The sequence below is a fragment of the Scomber japonicus genome, chromosome 10 (genome assembly GCF_027409825.1).
Source record: "Scomber japonicus isolate fScoJap1 chromosome 10, fScoJap1.pri, whole genome shotgun sequence".
Lineage (NCBI taxonomy): Eukaryota > Metazoa > Chordata > Actinopteri > Scombriformes > Scombridae > Scomber > Scomber japonicus.
Window position 1 is genome coordinate 8,894,003 of NC_070587.1, and position 16,575 is coordinate 8,910,577.

At 40.3% G+C, this 16,575-nt stretch overlaps 1 protein-coding gene across 1 annotated transcript in view; it reads right to left on the minus strand.

Annotated features, from left to right (window-relative positions):
- Positions 1-3,400: 3,400 nt before the first annotated feature.
- ephb6 (eph receptor B6) overlaps positions 3,401-16,575 on the minus strand; it is a 38,781-nt gene continuing 25,606 nt past the window's right edge. Inside the window, exons 6-19 of the mRNA XM_053326411.1 lie at positions 11,731-11,886; positions 11,165-11,436; positions 10,594-10,675; positions 9,557-9,681; positions 9,305-9,467; positions 8,581-8,695; positions 8,441-8,496; positions 8,106-8,222; positions 7,764-8,011; positions 7,409-7,627; positions 7,157-7,306; positions 5,096-5,280; positions 4,817-4,972; positions 3,401-3,584 (exon numbers count right to left, since the gene is read on the minus strand). Coding sequence (XP_053182386.1) covers positions 3,479-3,584; positions 4,817-4,972; positions 5,096-5,280; positions 7,157-7,306; positions 7,409-7,627; positions 7,764-8,011; positions 8,106-8,222; positions 8,441-8,496; positions 8,581-8,695; positions 9,305-9,467; positions 9,557-9,681; positions 10,594-10,675; positions 11,165-11,436; positions 11,731-11,886 — 2,150 coding nt within the window. The 3' untranslated portion in view covers positions 3,401-3,478. The remainder of the gene's footprint in view (positions 3,585-4,816; positions 4,973-5,095; positions 5,281-7,156; positions 7,307-7,408; positions 7,628-7,763; positions 8,012-8,105; positions 8,223-8,440; positions 8,497-8,580; positions 8,696-9,304; positions 9,468-9,556; positions 9,682-10,593; positions 10,676-11,164; positions 11,437-11,730; positions 11,887-16,575) is intronic.

Here is a 16,575-nt window from a genome sequence, read left to right on the forward strand (position 1 = left end):
TTAGATGACCCACAACTTATGTTTACACTGTAAGTGATCAGGGCCAAAATCCACACTTTTTGTTTTGAGTAAAAATATATTATAATGTGGATCTGATGCTAATACGGGGCTTCCAGTTAGTTATAGCTTTTTTAAAATCCAAAGTTACAGCCTTTTTAGAATTCCCTCATTATGTTTCCTCGGATAATGTTGTTGAGCTGCGATGGAAGAACAGTAACAAATCAAATGAATCTCAGTTTTATTCTGACCACATCATCTGACCACACCAAGTTATCAAATGGAAATGTGGAAAATTACACCTGTTGTGAGTCATTCTCATATTTCTCTTTAATTCAGCAATAGATATTTTTAGTGGTATATGAAGAATTCAGATCCTTTACCCACCTAAATTACTACAATATTACAGAGTCATCACACTATAAAAACACTTAATTACAATTAAAAGTTTTGTCTTTAAATTTTACAGAAGTAATGACCAAATTTACTCTGAAGTATCAAAAGTAAATGTACTTATTGTATGATGCCCCCCCCCCCCCCTTAGTCATTATATACATATTGTTAGATTATTATTATAGACATGGCATGTAGGTAGAAGCATAAGGGTAACACAAAAGAAATACTTGAACCCCTGGATATTTTCTGTGTTTGGAAATGATGATCTAGAATATAATCTAACAGTAATCATGTCATTATAAAAATAACCCAACAGTGGGACGTGGAGGACAACGTGACTGTACCATCAGACTGGCAGAATAAGGTGAAAGTTGTGTAAGCGTTCTTGCTATCAGTCCAGATCTGCTCTGATATCAGCAGCAGCAGCAGCAGCAGCAGGAGGACATGTGGGAAACCAGTGTCTGCGCTTCGACTACTGCTGATCCCAGCAGATCCCAAACTCTGATTCCAACTCAAACCTGCTGATCTGAGGAACATGAACACGGTGAAGGTGATATCAGTACATCAAGGAGAATATATTATTTATTTTTGCAGCAGCGTTAAAGCCACAGCTGGGTTGTAATTTCCAATATTCCTCATGTATGATGCTTCTCCGTAGGCTATAGAGAATAAGGACACTAATGAATACAGTCGCTGAATTAGATGGCCTTGCTTGATTTTATGGTTTGAACCAGTTTATTAGACATTGCACTCTGGTTCCTTTGTTGTATGCCATTATGGATGTCTGCCCATTTGTTGTGTTGTTTTTAGCACCAACCCATCAACTCTACACGAGATCCATCAATTATATATGCAAATTTGCAAATGCTCCAAATGCTGTTTTCATGACTAAATCTAGTAACTGAGAATGGTGTAGCTGTATGGATGGCTCTGATTGTTGGTGGGTCTGTCTACCACTTTGGGCCAGACTGAAATATCTCAACAATTATCAGATGGATTCAAGCTTATCCCCAGAGAATTAAGCTCGCTGACTCCAGTGATCACGTGACATTACCTTTAAAACCAACATGAGGTTCACATTTTTGCTTTTAAGTGAAATATCTTTACTAATATTGGATTTATTGCCACGAAATTTGGCACACACCTTCAAAACCAATGACATTCACAAAGGCCTGAGTTATAATTTGTTTGTGCTAATTAGCCAATGTTAGCATGCTGACACACTACACCAAGAAAGTGAACATGGTATACCTGCTAAACAACATGTTGACATTAGCCTCTAGCTTATATTTAGCATCTCAGTGTCTAAGTAAAGTATGTCAATCCTTTTAGTGGCTGTAGACTAATGAGTGGACTTTTTTATTAAATGTTATACGAGTGGCACCTTGTGCACCTTGAATACATTACAGCGTGTCGTGATTTTGTCTTTACTTTTTCATTTTCAATATACTCATATCATTACAGTCCCCCAAACTTGTATTACTATTTTTTCTTAATAGGCATTATAAGTGGCAGGTGGACATCAGACAGAGAGGCACTGTTAAATAAGAGGCAAATGAAATTTCTTAAATAAAACCATATCATTTATTTTACAAATTTGCACAATTATGGAATAGTGGTGAACACTCATACAAGTAAACACAGTTATTAATGTGTGTAGCCTGACACACTTGCCTCAAACACACACACACACACACACACACACACACACACACACACACACACACACACACACACACACACACACAATTGCACACGTGCGCACACACACACACACACACACATACACACACACACACACACACAGCGTCATGTACAGCATATACCTGATGTACACATTAATACAGCCTCCTATACAGCACACGTTACAGACACACAGGTATGTACTTAAAAAGCATTACGCCTCCTTCCGTCAAGTGTAAATCAGATCAGATTTCGTCCATCTTTCCCATTTCACACATTCACAATGCTTTAATGACTCAGTGTCTGTACGGTAGCAATCTACAAAACGAGGTGAAGTGTGGAAGGTACACATTAACGGTGGGTGCTGTTCTGCTCTGACTTCATCACAGATGGACACGTGTTTTTGCAGCTGAGGTGAAGTTTGTCATATTACAGTATATGAGCTCTGCTGTCGCTGAGAGGCCCCAAAGTGAGAGTGAGTCGTACAAACAGGGCTGCTGTCAGACAGTGGATATGTCTTTCAAAAAGGGGAAAACAGATTACAGATTTTAAAATCATCCATTTGTTTAGGTTTTGCTTTCCCTATTTCATGGCAGTGATTCATATCTAACCTCAGGGTTTGCAGAACTGATCATGGACTGGTGATTGCTTTTGCTGGGACATTGAACAAACTATACACTTTTCTGAAAGCTAATGGTAAAACCTTATAAGGCAAACCATAGGCTGCTAGGTAGTACACTTACACTGTTTTTTTGCTAACAGTTTTCAGCATTTGGCGTTTTAAATAGAGAGGAAGTGATACAACTTTACAAGTTACAAAAAATATTAGAAAAGGGTTTTGATTGTCTTCACGCAATTCTTTGTGAGGAGAGATCTCCGTAAGTATTTTACCAAAAACTATTTCCATAGTTTCTTAGTGAGGGCACGGAGGTTGAGGAGTTTAAAGGAATGACAGCAGTGAGACAAACTAGATGTGAGAATACTGAAGAGAGGAGGAGGTGGGAGGTAGGATTGCAGACTGATGAGGAGAGAAGAAGGCAGACAACAATAAAGTGAAATCTAGTGAAAAACATTGAGGAATCGTGAGAAGTCCTTCTTCTCCTCGGTAAATCCTAGCCTCACTCTGACTTCGACTGCAGCTCCCAAAGTGCATCTCTCTTCTTTTATTTGTCTTGAGTGACTGGCAGGAAAAGTCTGATCCCCCTTTTCACCACCTTGTGTTTGTCATGTCAGGTTTTAAGAATATGAAGTGGCACTTCATGCTTAAACAAGCTGATTTTTTAGGTTTTGGCTTAAGAATATGCTCCATGAAAATAAATGCTGCTGCAGAAACCAGACACAACAAGCAGAGGAATGTGAAAACCTTAGAAATCCACAGCACAGGTTGTTCTGTCGGTGGATTTCACACCTTCACCTGACCCTGCGTCAGATGGGCCCGGAGCTGCTGGGCTGCACTGGCGATCTTCCTCTGATGTCCCAGCAGGTTCACGCCAAGATTCTGGATATCACTGCAGGAGAGAGCAGATGAACCAGACAGCTCATCACAACATGTAGCTTGTTTGTGTCTTAACTGATAAATTGAAGGATAATACTGGTGGTTTTGCATGTTTTACTCCATAAAAACTGAGTGGGAGTCCATGATTGTATTGATGCTCAAACTTACCTTGATTCATCCTAAATCTTTTCATTAATACTGTGCTTTAGTTCATTTAGTATTGAAATGTTAAATATTTCCCTATTTTTCAGTTAATTGTGAGGCACCGTGTGACCTGAGCTTTGAACAGTAACATATATTGAAAGTTTCACTTACTTACTTAAAGCACTGTGGTAAGTAAAAGTAAGACACAATTTATGATATAAAAATATAATCATATGATGTAAGCCCTGATGTTACTGCAGAGAAATATCTACATCCAAAGCAAGAAACCATCCTTGAGCAGAGATGGGAGTGACTCTGTCCCCCTTTTTTATAACCACAAAATTTCATACCTGAGACTTGTGATAACAACTAAAAAATCTCTATGACAACTGAGCAATGCCTTCTTTAGAAAGGCCAAGATATGGTGGAAAACTTTGGAGACACAAAGTCAGAGGACCTCGTCAAGCAGCAGTTTGGACAGAAATGTGCCTGTAAAGTACATTTTTCTCCAAAATATACAAATTGTTGAACATGACCTTGGAAATATGTTTGCTCAGCTGCCATGACAACTGCTCGGGAAAAGATGACTCTCCCTGACTTAAGGTATTTATTTATCTATTTTGGGTCAATACAAAAACTATACGTAACTATACATTAGTGTTAATGATCAGTTCATTTTTCAAAGCAATACACATGGTTTCTTATCTTTCATGTAGTGGTTTAACTTAAAACAAACAAGCCTGAAACTTGCTAATGACAGGTAGGTAATCTTTCAGAGTTACCGCGAAGTCTGCTTTTTATTGTTTTAAGTGTTTTCTTGGCGTCATGATACAGCAGTGAGCAGTGATAAGAAATTCTTTCTTGCTGGTGAGTTTCGGGAAACTCTTTCATCTAAGATTAAAGTATCAACTGCCAGAAAATGGTTCATTCATGAGCTACATGAAGCAAACCAGGAAGATAAAAGTGTTTACTTGAACATAAAACTACAAAAAGAAGAATAATAACAGACAGCTGTCTGAGGGAAATCTAAAATGACTATGCTTTGCTTTGTAAAATGATCTTCTTCTTTAACCTGAAGGTTAGTGAGAAAACTATACTCACTCCATGGACAGCCTGCTGACTCTGTCCAACGTGTCCAGGTGCGCTCGTTCAAACTCGTCTTGATATCTCTCCATCCTCAGTGCCTTCAGCCAGTCACTGACTGTTGCCACTGCTGATAAGTCTGTGGGGGTGGGGCTCAGCAGCGGCTGAGAGCAGCTTCTATAAAGGGGGGAAATGTCAAAAATAAGAACATGAGAAACCATGAATACAGCAGATTGTACATGACCTGCTGCCTGCGATATGTTCTGCACCAGTATTTGCCAGAAGCTGCAGCCTCACCGAGCTGGCTCTGCCTTGAGCGACGCAGGGTGCCTGATGAGCCGATCCAAGGAGGACAGGAGGGAGTCGAAGCCTGGCCGGTCCCCTCGTTCAGCCTGCCAGCACTGAAGCATCAGCGAGTGGAGGCCTGGGGGGCAGTTGTGGGGGGCAGGGAGACGATACTGGTCTGCTACTGCCTTCATTACCTTCAGAGAGAAGAGACACTAGACATAAGTAGGGCAGATGGTGTGAGGAGTCTTGTGTAATTGCCTTACAAAAAAGGTCACAGACCAGTGAAGGCTTTTAACAGTGACTTAAGGAAGATTATGCACATTTCTATTGTCTGGTATTTTGTCACCATTTACTGTTCAATAAAGAAGAGCATGAAGGCATCCATATTTTAGATGTTGGTACTACTCCCACGTTCTAAAGTATTAAACTCTAATTGACTTTCAGATTTAGGCATTGAATATTTTATATTGTACACTGCATTTATCTATTGCAAAGTAAGAACTTAAAACACATTATTCATTGTTAGACTTTAAAATATTAAAACACTTGTTGTGTAATTGTACTTCAGTAGTCATTTGTATCTAGTTAGAGGTTAGCTCAATATTGCTTAACCCTTGTGCCTCACTAAGGACATTAGTGAGGCACACACCAGATAACATCACTTCACTATATTTTGCCTATGGGAGAATACAATGCAGTGTTTCCCAGTCCTGCTCATCCTGTATTATGAATCACAGCAGACCAGTGAAAAATGTGAGCCCATTCAGAATGACCTGGATGTGTTGGTATGGGTGTCAGAGTGTGGTGTGTATGTGTGTATTGAAAAGTTAATCTGTGTTTGTATTGTCTTACAGGTCTGCATTAATAACATTATGTGTAAACCTCGCTCTCTCACACTGACACACACACACACACGTGTGTGAGAGTGTGTGTTTGTGTGTGTGTGTGTGTGAGAGAGAGAGATAAAGAGAGAGAAATTTAGACAAAATGCTATAAATGGAGAACTGCAAGTCAATATAAAGTCCCCATTTGTATCTGCACATACACACATTTACATACACACACACATTTATATTTCAATACACAAATACACATCACACTCTGACACCCATATCAACACATCCAGGTCATTTTAGATGCAACCACATTTTTCACTAGTCTGCTGTGCTTCATAATACAGGACGAGCAGGACTGGGGAATTCTGCCATAGGTAAAATACAGCTAAATGATGTTATCTGGTGAAAAACAAAAACAAAATAAATTTTGAAGCCCTGTCTCCCAAATGACAGCCCAGAACACAGGAATGCATGAAAGAGTTATTTTTTGGCATGGAGGTCAAAAAATGGGGGTTGCAATAGGGACATTTTTGTCCCTAAGGATCCCAGAGGGAGTTTTTTTTTTTTTTTTTTTTTTTTTTTTTTAAATCTGACACTGCACAACAAATAATATTGCATCAAAATCAATGTTGTTGCTCATCATTGACATATCCCAGACAGTGATAATCCCCCCAAAAATAATTCATTTTGCATTTAGTATATCGAAAATAATTCATTTTTTGTGTTTTTTTCATTTAAGAAAACTGGTGTTATATGTAAACAAGCTGGGATTTAAAGGGTTAAAATCCTGAAAATGTATGAATATTTGATACTTATGATCAGGCACAAGGGTTAATTGAGCTTTGAACATTATTCCCCCTTTTAAAAGGTATAACAAACAACATTATTTAATACATGCAACAATATAACAACATACATTTTAATTTCAAAAACACAAAATTGCTTTTGCTTCTGTAATTGCATTAAATCAAATACTTTTTTCATTAATTTTCTGGGCATATTTATGCCTGTATTCAATAGTTGAACATACAGAAGCAAACCACAGACGTTACAGTTCACCTAGATCAGTGATTCACATCAAGGACCCCTAAACTGACACAATAAGACCACATGTATCTGATAAGAGTTTTGTTTTTAGATGTTTTATTACAAAATGGGTTTTATACACTATAAAACCCATGACCAAAATAGTCATACAGTCTGTCATTGTGTTACTTTGAATTACATTACTCACTTCCTGGTTGCTCATATCCCAGTATGGACGCTCTCCATATGACATCACTTCCCACATAAGTATGCCAAAGCTCCAGACATCACTAGCTGAGCTGAACTTGCGATGTTGAAAGGCTTCTGGTGCCGTCCACCTCACAGGAATCTTGCTGCCCTGATGGAGGCGAACAGAGGACCACGACCGTGAAGCAGTGAAGTTCCTTACACCAGACTAACAAATCAGAAGCGTGTATTGTAAAAAGCTCCCAGTACGTACCAGTGAGGCAGTGTATGTTGGTATATTTTGGTCCAGACCCCTCATGAGTCGGGACAGGCCAAAGTCAGACACCTTGCAGACCAGGTTGGAGTTGACCAGTATGTTCCTGGCTGCTAGGTCCCGGTGGACAAAGTTTCTCTCAGAGAGGTAACGCATCCCTGCACCAACTCCCCTGAGCATCCCAACAAGCTGGAGGACGCTAAACTGGCCCTCGTTCTCCTGAAGGATTCATAGACCCCAGGATGTAGGCAGGGCAGAGGGGAATGGGAAAGAAGAGGAGGAGATTTTCTGGTTCAGATGTCGTGAAGCATGTGTGCCAAATATGGTTATTTGTGGGTTGTTATTGTTGTCTCACCCTGAGGAAGGCATCCAGGGGCCCGTTCTCCATGAACTCAGTGACGATCCTTTCTGGAGGGCTGCGTGTAACCACACCCTCCAGCTTCAGAACATTGGGGTGGTCAAACTGTCCCAGGACTCCTGCTTCGCTGAGGAACATCCCCTTTTCTCTATCGGACGCCCCCCAACGTAAAGTCTTCACTGCTACGAGCACCTCCCTGCGACCAAGCGGACGGTAGCGGCCTCGAGAAACCTCGCCAAATTGGGCTGGAGTGAAAAATATGTGTAAAAGATTACATTGAGCAGACACGTAAGATATATGTTCAAGAAGATTTAAAATAAAAGAGAGAAACAGGCCTACCTGCACCGATCACCTCCTCAATCTTCAGGTGAGTAGGATCTATCTCACGGGCAAACTCTTTGACTGCCTCACTGGGGTCCTCGTAAGTGGAGGGATCCACATAATACTTGACTCCACCTGGAGAGAAAACAGACAATTTTAATCAAGGTTTGACATTTGGTTGAGTTTTCTAATCTTGTAGTGCTCAGTAAAGACATTTTATACCATCAAACATACAAAGATTTAATGGAACACACATGGAAACATTTGTTTGTATCTTAACTTTATTATTTAATGACTTTTAAATATAAAGATCTCATTATGGAATATAAATGGTCAAATATACTCACACTCACCTCGGTTACTGATGTACCTCTGGAGTCTGTCGCTGTATGGACTCTCCCTCCTCTTACTGCAATGTCAACAAAGTAAATACAATGTAAATGAACACAATTTTAGAAATAGATGATATATGTCTTGTAAACCAATCACTTACCTGCGAAATACCACCACAACCACGATCGCTGCCACAACGAGGAGAAACGCTGCCCCTCCCATCACCGAGCCAACCAGCAGAGGAAGCCGATTCTGGATCTGCTGTGAATGTTCTTCTGTGGCAGAGAAAGTGAGAAAGATATAATTTGTTGATACCAGCTGAGACGGTCTTTGACTATAAAGTCTGAGACGAGAAGTCTACACATTTTCAACTGTTTCCAGAGCCAGAAACTAAACACAGGGTAAAATCACTGACTTTCACTTACAGTAAACACATATTTGATATTGTACTCAACTACTATGCAAGAATTAGGGAGCAACATGTAATTGTGTTTTGTTAGGACAAAATCAAGAGGATATTTTTGATATAATTATTTTCTTTGAACATCTTCACCTAATAATGGAAGAAAGGGTTTTTAAAACTGTTTGTTTTTCAAATGTTGATTTTAACACAATAATCTTATCTCTACCTGAGATGTTTCTTTTATCTTCCCTGTGATCATTACTCCAAGCAAAGAACAAAGTAAAGACTCATTAGTAATGACTAGCTGATGACACTGACCTACTATATAACAATTGTTTTGCTTTCATAATTAATTTGAAGAAGACGACTCCTACTGTAAATACCGTAACCTCCATTTTTTATATAGAAGTGTGCTTATATCTCTAATAAGAGGTTGTTTTTTGCAGTTGTCTCTTTAACTGCTGTTAAATGAATGCTGTACCTAGAGGCAGCGTGGTGAAGTAGATGGTGTTACTGTAGGGTCCGTAGCCCCGCTCATTTCGAGCTCTGATCTGGAAGGCGTAGATGGATCCAGGAATCAGAGAGGTGACGGTCACTGTGTTGGTCTCACTGTACACACTGACTGCACTGTCCACATCTGAACCCTGACGGAGAAACAAGAAGGAGTGAGTCCTGTGTTGTGGTGTGATTTTTTTTTGCATGTGGGAACAGTATTTGCAAAATGTTTGTTTACCTTGTCATAGTATCTCAGCTGATACTCCACAATGTCTCCGTTGGGCCTGTCTGGCTGAGGCCACGAGAGCGTGATGGAGTCTGGGGCACGGCTCAGCTGGTGCATCATGGGAACTGTGCTGGGAACTATGGGAGATAACAGTGATGTCTATGAGAGACCTGATGGTTGACCAGTTAACCTGCTTTAAAAACATACCGTCATCCCTAAACTGTGTCTCAGTAGAGTTGTGTTGATGTGACAGTGACCACATGGGGGCAGTGTTACAGAACTTGAAAAGGATATTTAGTAGAGCATGAAGACAGTTGAGTAAGAGTTTTTATGGAGCACCGACCAGGATCCAGTTACAGTCACTATGCCGGCTGGCTGACCGGTTAAAGGGAACTTTTCCGGCATTCCATTTAATCAATAACTCAGAGAGCACACACAAGTAGATTTGAGATCATTTAAGTTCACGGAGAGCTCTAATCAATCTTGATCAGTTTCTTGGAAAATTGTATAATGGTGTACTTAGTCTGTACAATGCTCCATTCGCCTCTCCTCTCCTCACTGGTCTACTTTCATTTCTCTTTCTGTCTATCATTTTGTCTTCCCATCTCTCATTTGTCCCTTTCTTCCTCTACAGTGATTATAATTGGATATGAAAGGATATTGTAACCTCGAGCAACCTCCTGTCCAGAGAGCAGGAGAAGAAAAGATGGAGCAGAGAGAGAGAGAGAGAAAGAGAGAGAGAAAGAGAGAGAGAGAGAGAGAGAGAGAGAGAGAGAGAGAGAGAGAGAGAGAGAGGGAGAGAGAGAGAGAGAGAGAGAGAGAGAAAGAGAGAGAGAAAGAGAGAGAGAGAGAGAGAGAGAGAGAGAGAAAGAGAGAGAGAGAAAGAGAGAGAGAAAGAGAGAGAGAGAGAGGAGCCCTACACACAGACACACACACACACACACACACACACACACACACACACACACAGAGTAACTACTCAAACATTATCATCAGAGCAACCCTTCACTTTCATCTCATCTTTTTCATCCTCAGTGCCCCACACTCACCTGACTGGCTTGTAGTGAAATTGATGCTTGTGTATCGAGCTGGAAAAGGGCTCAAAGCTGACACCTCATTCATAGCTTGCACCTGTCAATAAGAACAACACGCAGAAGTGACATACAAACCTTTGTTTTCTATTTACTCTAATGACATGCTTTCAGTATTTGACAAACAATGCCTGACACATGCAGCTGCACTGTGTCTGCCGGCCCACAAACACCAGTAAATGGAAATATCTACCCATTATGAATAAGGCATACACCATGATTTAGTCGAGCTATGCCGAGCTAAATAATAAATGACAGTGTGTATTTGCTGATGTGGAGCTTATGGAATAATACAGTAGCTATACAGAGGATCCTCGTCCCCTGTGGCTCAAGGAAATCTTTCACCATTCACAAAAAATTCTTATAAATCAGTTTCAACTGGCTGCACTTATTCATGAGAAAAATTCACCAGTAATCCAAATTAGCCATAAGCGCAGTTTGAAGCAATTATTAAAGCTCCTATAGACCATTTTAGATTAACTACAATGTGATAAGTGTTGTGCTATTCACAGACAGTTTTCCATAGTACCTGTATGAGATAAGTGACTCTGGTCAGCAGGTTGTTGAGGGTGACCTTGGTTTGTTTTAGGTTGGTCTGGGAGGGACTAAAAGTCACGCCCTCCCCACACCAGGAGCATGAAGCCGGGTTGGTGATGGTGGCTGAGGGGCAGATCCGACATACCACCCCGTACCACACTTCGCTGCGGCCTCCCATGTCCACTGGAGGGCGCCACCTTAAGGACACCCCACCATCACCACTCTCATACTCCCAGGACGGCGATACTGGAGCAGATGGAGGAGCTGAGAAGTGGAAAGATAGAGTGAGAGGGGTTTGACATATATAACACATGCACGGTATACTAAGATGTTGGCAGAGACATTTCACTAAGTTAAAGGAATTGAATACAACAAAGTGTAGCTGTGAAGTAAAGAGAAGACAGAAACTAAATACTAGTGATAAAAAGAGGACTGATTTTGGTCAGTGATTGTACATCTTGGTTCTCACAGGCTGAGTAAATGACAAATGACCCCAGTGAGGCCCCATCAACACCTCCCACAAAGCCAGGCGAAAACAAACAAACAGACAAAGCTCACTTGTGCAGTCAGAGGAGTTGGCATCATTGGCTGCTCGGTAAAAGCCGCTCCGACATTCACATACTCTCGACCCCTCCTGGCTGGTTCTGCTGTTGGATGGACACAACGAGCAGGGAACAGACCCCGAAACTGGCTTGAAGTAGCCCACCGCACAGGCTGCAGAGGGACGAGAAGAAACAGGAGGGTTCAGCATAATCAAATAAATTAAGTCATGTCTATGAGAGCAAAATTAGCACATAATAAAATTTAGATGAAGTAAAATTAAAGCTAAATTAAAACTCGAAGGTCTTCCATTTGTCACTGAAATGCATTTAAACAAGTACTACTATCAGTGACGGTTCATTTCTTTTGGACAAAACAGAAACTTACTCATTCTTCATCAGCAGATACAGTTTTGTGTTGTACACTTCCATGATATCTGCTGATTAAGACTGCAGGATACGGTTGAAAGCTCGAGATCAAGCGAGTAAGTGTCCCTTGAGATAAGATTGTTTTGTCAACTATTAGCATTAGTTTTGGTTTAAGCTTTTAAAATGTATTGTATTTCATAGATTACATAACACAGAAAATGGCAGATAAGGAACCGTACAAAGAGTTCATGTGTAACGAAGGAAAGATTCAGTGTGAAAGAATAGTGCAGCTGGCATATCATCACACAAACAAGGGTTTTATACACAAAATATTTCCCACATGTTGTATTCAAATTGAATAACAATTCAACATAAAAGAACTAAAAGAAGCAAATACACTTTTTAAATCTCAGCCAAATGAGCAGCAGAGGGAACATTCATGAACTTGTGATGTTTCCCAGTTCAGCCCACATCAGACTTTGTTGCATGGAGAGACAGTTTTTATTATTTGTGTTATATAGTCTCATTTGTACTGTTTTTGTTTTGTTCTTTTCTGCCCTCAAACAAAACCAAACAGCAACTATTTTGGGTGAAGCATCAATTTAACTTGGCTTGTGGTTCCCTTTGAGTCAAAAGTGCATCTCGGTCACAGCGGTCTGTTGTTTGTTGTTGGCGTTGTCCAGCATTCATTTGCTCATGTTTACAGAGGAAGTGGCCCACGTTAGCAAAGAGCAGAAAAAACCACCACAAGTTGAAAATGACTACACTGACCAAGCGTCAGTGTTTTTAATTAAAGGAATAGTTTGACATTTTGGGAGATGTGCTTTTTCACTTTCTTGGCAAGCGTTAGACGAGAAGATTGATACCACTTTTATATCTTTGCAGTAAATATGAAGCCGAAACCACCAGCTAGATAGCTTATCTTAACGCAGAAACTGGAAGCAGCTAACCTAGCAGTAGTCTTAATCCCCCCCCATAAAACCACCGCATGTCTTTTTTACTTTTTTTTTTTTTTTTTTTACAGATTAAAGGAATAAGATATAACAGTTTAATGAGTGCCTGCGTGGGTTCTCCCCGGGTGCTTCCTCCTACAGAACAAAAAAATGCAGGTTGGGTTAATTGGTGTCTCTCCATCGCCCTTAGGTGTGAATGTGAGTGCGACTGGTTGTCTGTCTCGATACTTCAGCCCTGTGATTGAGTGGCGACCTGTTCAGGGCATAACCCGCCCCTCACCCAATGTCAGCTGAAATTGGCTCCAGCTCCCCCGAGACCCTCTTAAGCAGTAAAGACAATGAAAGGATGGAATAGAATGATTTTAATTAGTGAGCTTAGAGGTGTTGGTGGGCAGATTTTATAACCTCAAGACAGAGCCAAACGAGCTGTTTCCAGTCTCCACACTAAACTGAGCTAACCTGCTGCTGGCTTCAGCCTTATACCGTGCAGAAATGAGAGGGGTAGCTAAGTGTATTATCCTAAAATGTCTAACTATTTCTTTAAGGGGTTTTCTTCCTTGTCTGAATCAGTATCAATTACACCTTATTACATGACCATGCAAGTTTATTCTTGACTCAACAGTATGGGTGGCAAAATAATCTCATAATCTTCAAACTCCATTTTATATGTTTCATCACTGAGTGGAGCTGGCTTGATTGTGAGATGCAGCTGAAAACTCAAAAAAGCTAATAAACAGACCTTTGAGTTCAGATCAGTGTCACATATTGCCGCTGTTGTGTGAAAACCATGTCTCATCTCCAAAGGCTCAATTTTTCATAAACTAAGAAAAACACTTTTGTCAACCCATCAAGTAACATGTATTCCTTCAGCTTATCTGAAAGATTAACACATTTTTACTGAACAATACTAATACATGTAATTATTCCCAAACAAAATAGTGAATGGATAATATACTCAATAGGGATCTTATGAATAATAAAACGTATGATTATGCTGAAATCAAATGGCATAATCTATTTGAAATATAAAATCAAAATATGTGCAAATCATGCATTCATTTCTCATTTCTCGTACAATTTGGGGATTTGGTCCACATGAGGACTACTGTTCCTGACCAGGTCGGTGAATTAGTCCCCAAAAGGTAACAAATGCACACACACACACACACACACACACACACTAAAAATACCATCTGAAACTGCAGGCTTTTATCCCGAGCTGATGTTTTCTACTGTAAAAAATCTGTGAAATGTGCCAATTCTTAATGTCAACAGCAGCACAGCTGAGCACCGAGGTCAAGGTAACACACACTTTACTTCATGCTGCTGCCTGGCAGAACCTCAAATGCCTCGTCCTGAGCAGGACTATAAGAATATGGTGTGTGCTGCCTCTGGAGGTGTTTGTGTGTGAATGCCTAAAGCAGTGTCAGCTAAAGGTTGCATCGTTCAAATAGAAGTCCCTTTGTTTGTAAGCCAAATGTGGAATGTGTGTATATTCTCATACGGTGAGGCTTAGTTGTTTTTGAGTGTGTAAATAACACATCTGGTAACACCTGACCCAGCAGCCTAGGAGAAAGATCCTGTCATATGTTTTTGAACACAGTTAAAGTGCTTTTAGTGTGACAGAGATGGAGGACGAGAGAGAAGCGTGTGTGTTCTTTATGGTCAGCGGGAGCACACTGACTGTATTTATATAACCTTGTCAAGAACATGTCTTAAATTTGACATGGTTTATGTGTGTGTGTGCGTATGTGGATGCAAATGGCGTTGGGGCAGCGTGGGAGGAGAAGATAAGAAGGCAAGAAGTGAAAAGGAAAAAGGGAAAGAATAAACAGATAAAAGGATTTCTGTGTTCTCACTTGTCTGAGAGCTGACTTTGCTTTCAAACAGGTGTGAAGAGGAAAAACAGGAGACAGAGAGATGGAAAAGGATGTTGGGTAGATGACAGAAGGAGAATATGATCTGGAAAAAGTGAAGAGGGTAGTAGGTGTAGAGGGTAGATGAACCAAGAGAGCTGTAGGATGAACAGTAAGATTATGTATATCAACACGGACAACAGAGCGGGAAAGACGGCAGGAGGGCAGCAACAGAGCGGAATATAGCTTCTTCCATCTTTTATGTCCTGGCTGCACATTACCAGACGTGTTCTCTTACAGCTGTGACAAGAAACATGACTTTGCTACAAAGCCTCTCATCGCAGTTATGAGCTGGAGTAAAAATTCCCCCTCTCCCTCCCCCCTCCCCCTTGTGCAGCTGATTACAGCAGCCAATGAATGTACAAGCCCTCTGCCCTCCTGCTTGATCTGCAGCCCCCACCTCCCCCCGGCTCCATCCATCCGTCCTTCCTTCACTTTATCTCCGAGCTAAAAAGTAGACAGTTTGTGGCCATTATGTACAAAGACACAGATGCCTTCACATCAGTATACCCGAGAGAAGCAGCTCCACTCAGGGCTGACAGATGTGGATATTGTAAAAAAAAAAAAAAAGAACAACAATGACAAATATGAGCTGAAATGGTTACTCTAGCAACTATTTCAATAACCAATTAATCTTTTTTTAGTATTTTTTCAATCATTTCCTGGTTTCATCCTTTCAAATGTGGTGATGTGATGCTTTTCTCTGTGTTGAATCACAATATACAATGAACATTTGGGGGGATTTAGATTGTTATGTGACATTTTAAGACATCACCTTGGGCTTTTTATTTATTTATTTTTTGACATTTTATACTAAGTGATGAATCTAGGACATTATTGCCAGTTATCAGTCTCGCAATGTTTGTGAGCTACAGTCAAATTACTTGCTTACTTTATCATTAAACCTGATTTAATGTGTAGAAAATGAGAAAAACAAAAATAATTACAGATAGATAGATAGATAGGTAGATAGATAGATAGATAGATAGATAGATAGATAGATAGATAGATAGATAGACAGATAGACAGATAGATAGATAGATAGATAGATAGATAGATAGATAGATAGATAGGTAGGTAGAGTCTGACATTAGGGAAAGGATTAGCTTGGCAAAGATACAGAAAAAACATCAATCATGTAAAGAGAAAAAAGTATAATTGAAAACAAAACATAATTTACACAGAGATAGAAAGAGACAAACAAAAATAGAAAAAAATACAGCAAGGTGGGTAATTTAATGTTAACATAATACATTAGTATGTAGATCAGTGACCCAATTTTTCCTCTTTCTCTCTTCCTCTCTCTCCCTCTCTTTCGTGCACTCATTCCCTCTTTTGGCTCGCAGCATAATCTCTCTCTCTCTCTCTCTCTCTCTCTCTCTCTCTCTCTCTCTCTCTCTCTCCCTCTCTCTCCCTCTCTCTCTCTCTCTCTCTCTCTCCCTCTCGCTCTCTCTCTCTCACAGACACACACAAACAAACATTGACTCGGCCGCAGATGCAACCACAAAACAGAAGAGATGGGTACACATGGTTCCTAGTGTAAATGCTTTTCGCTTGGTCTCTCCATCCTTCGTTTTCTCTACATTCTGTCGCTCAGACGTTTAGCCTGGAAACAAACACTGAATC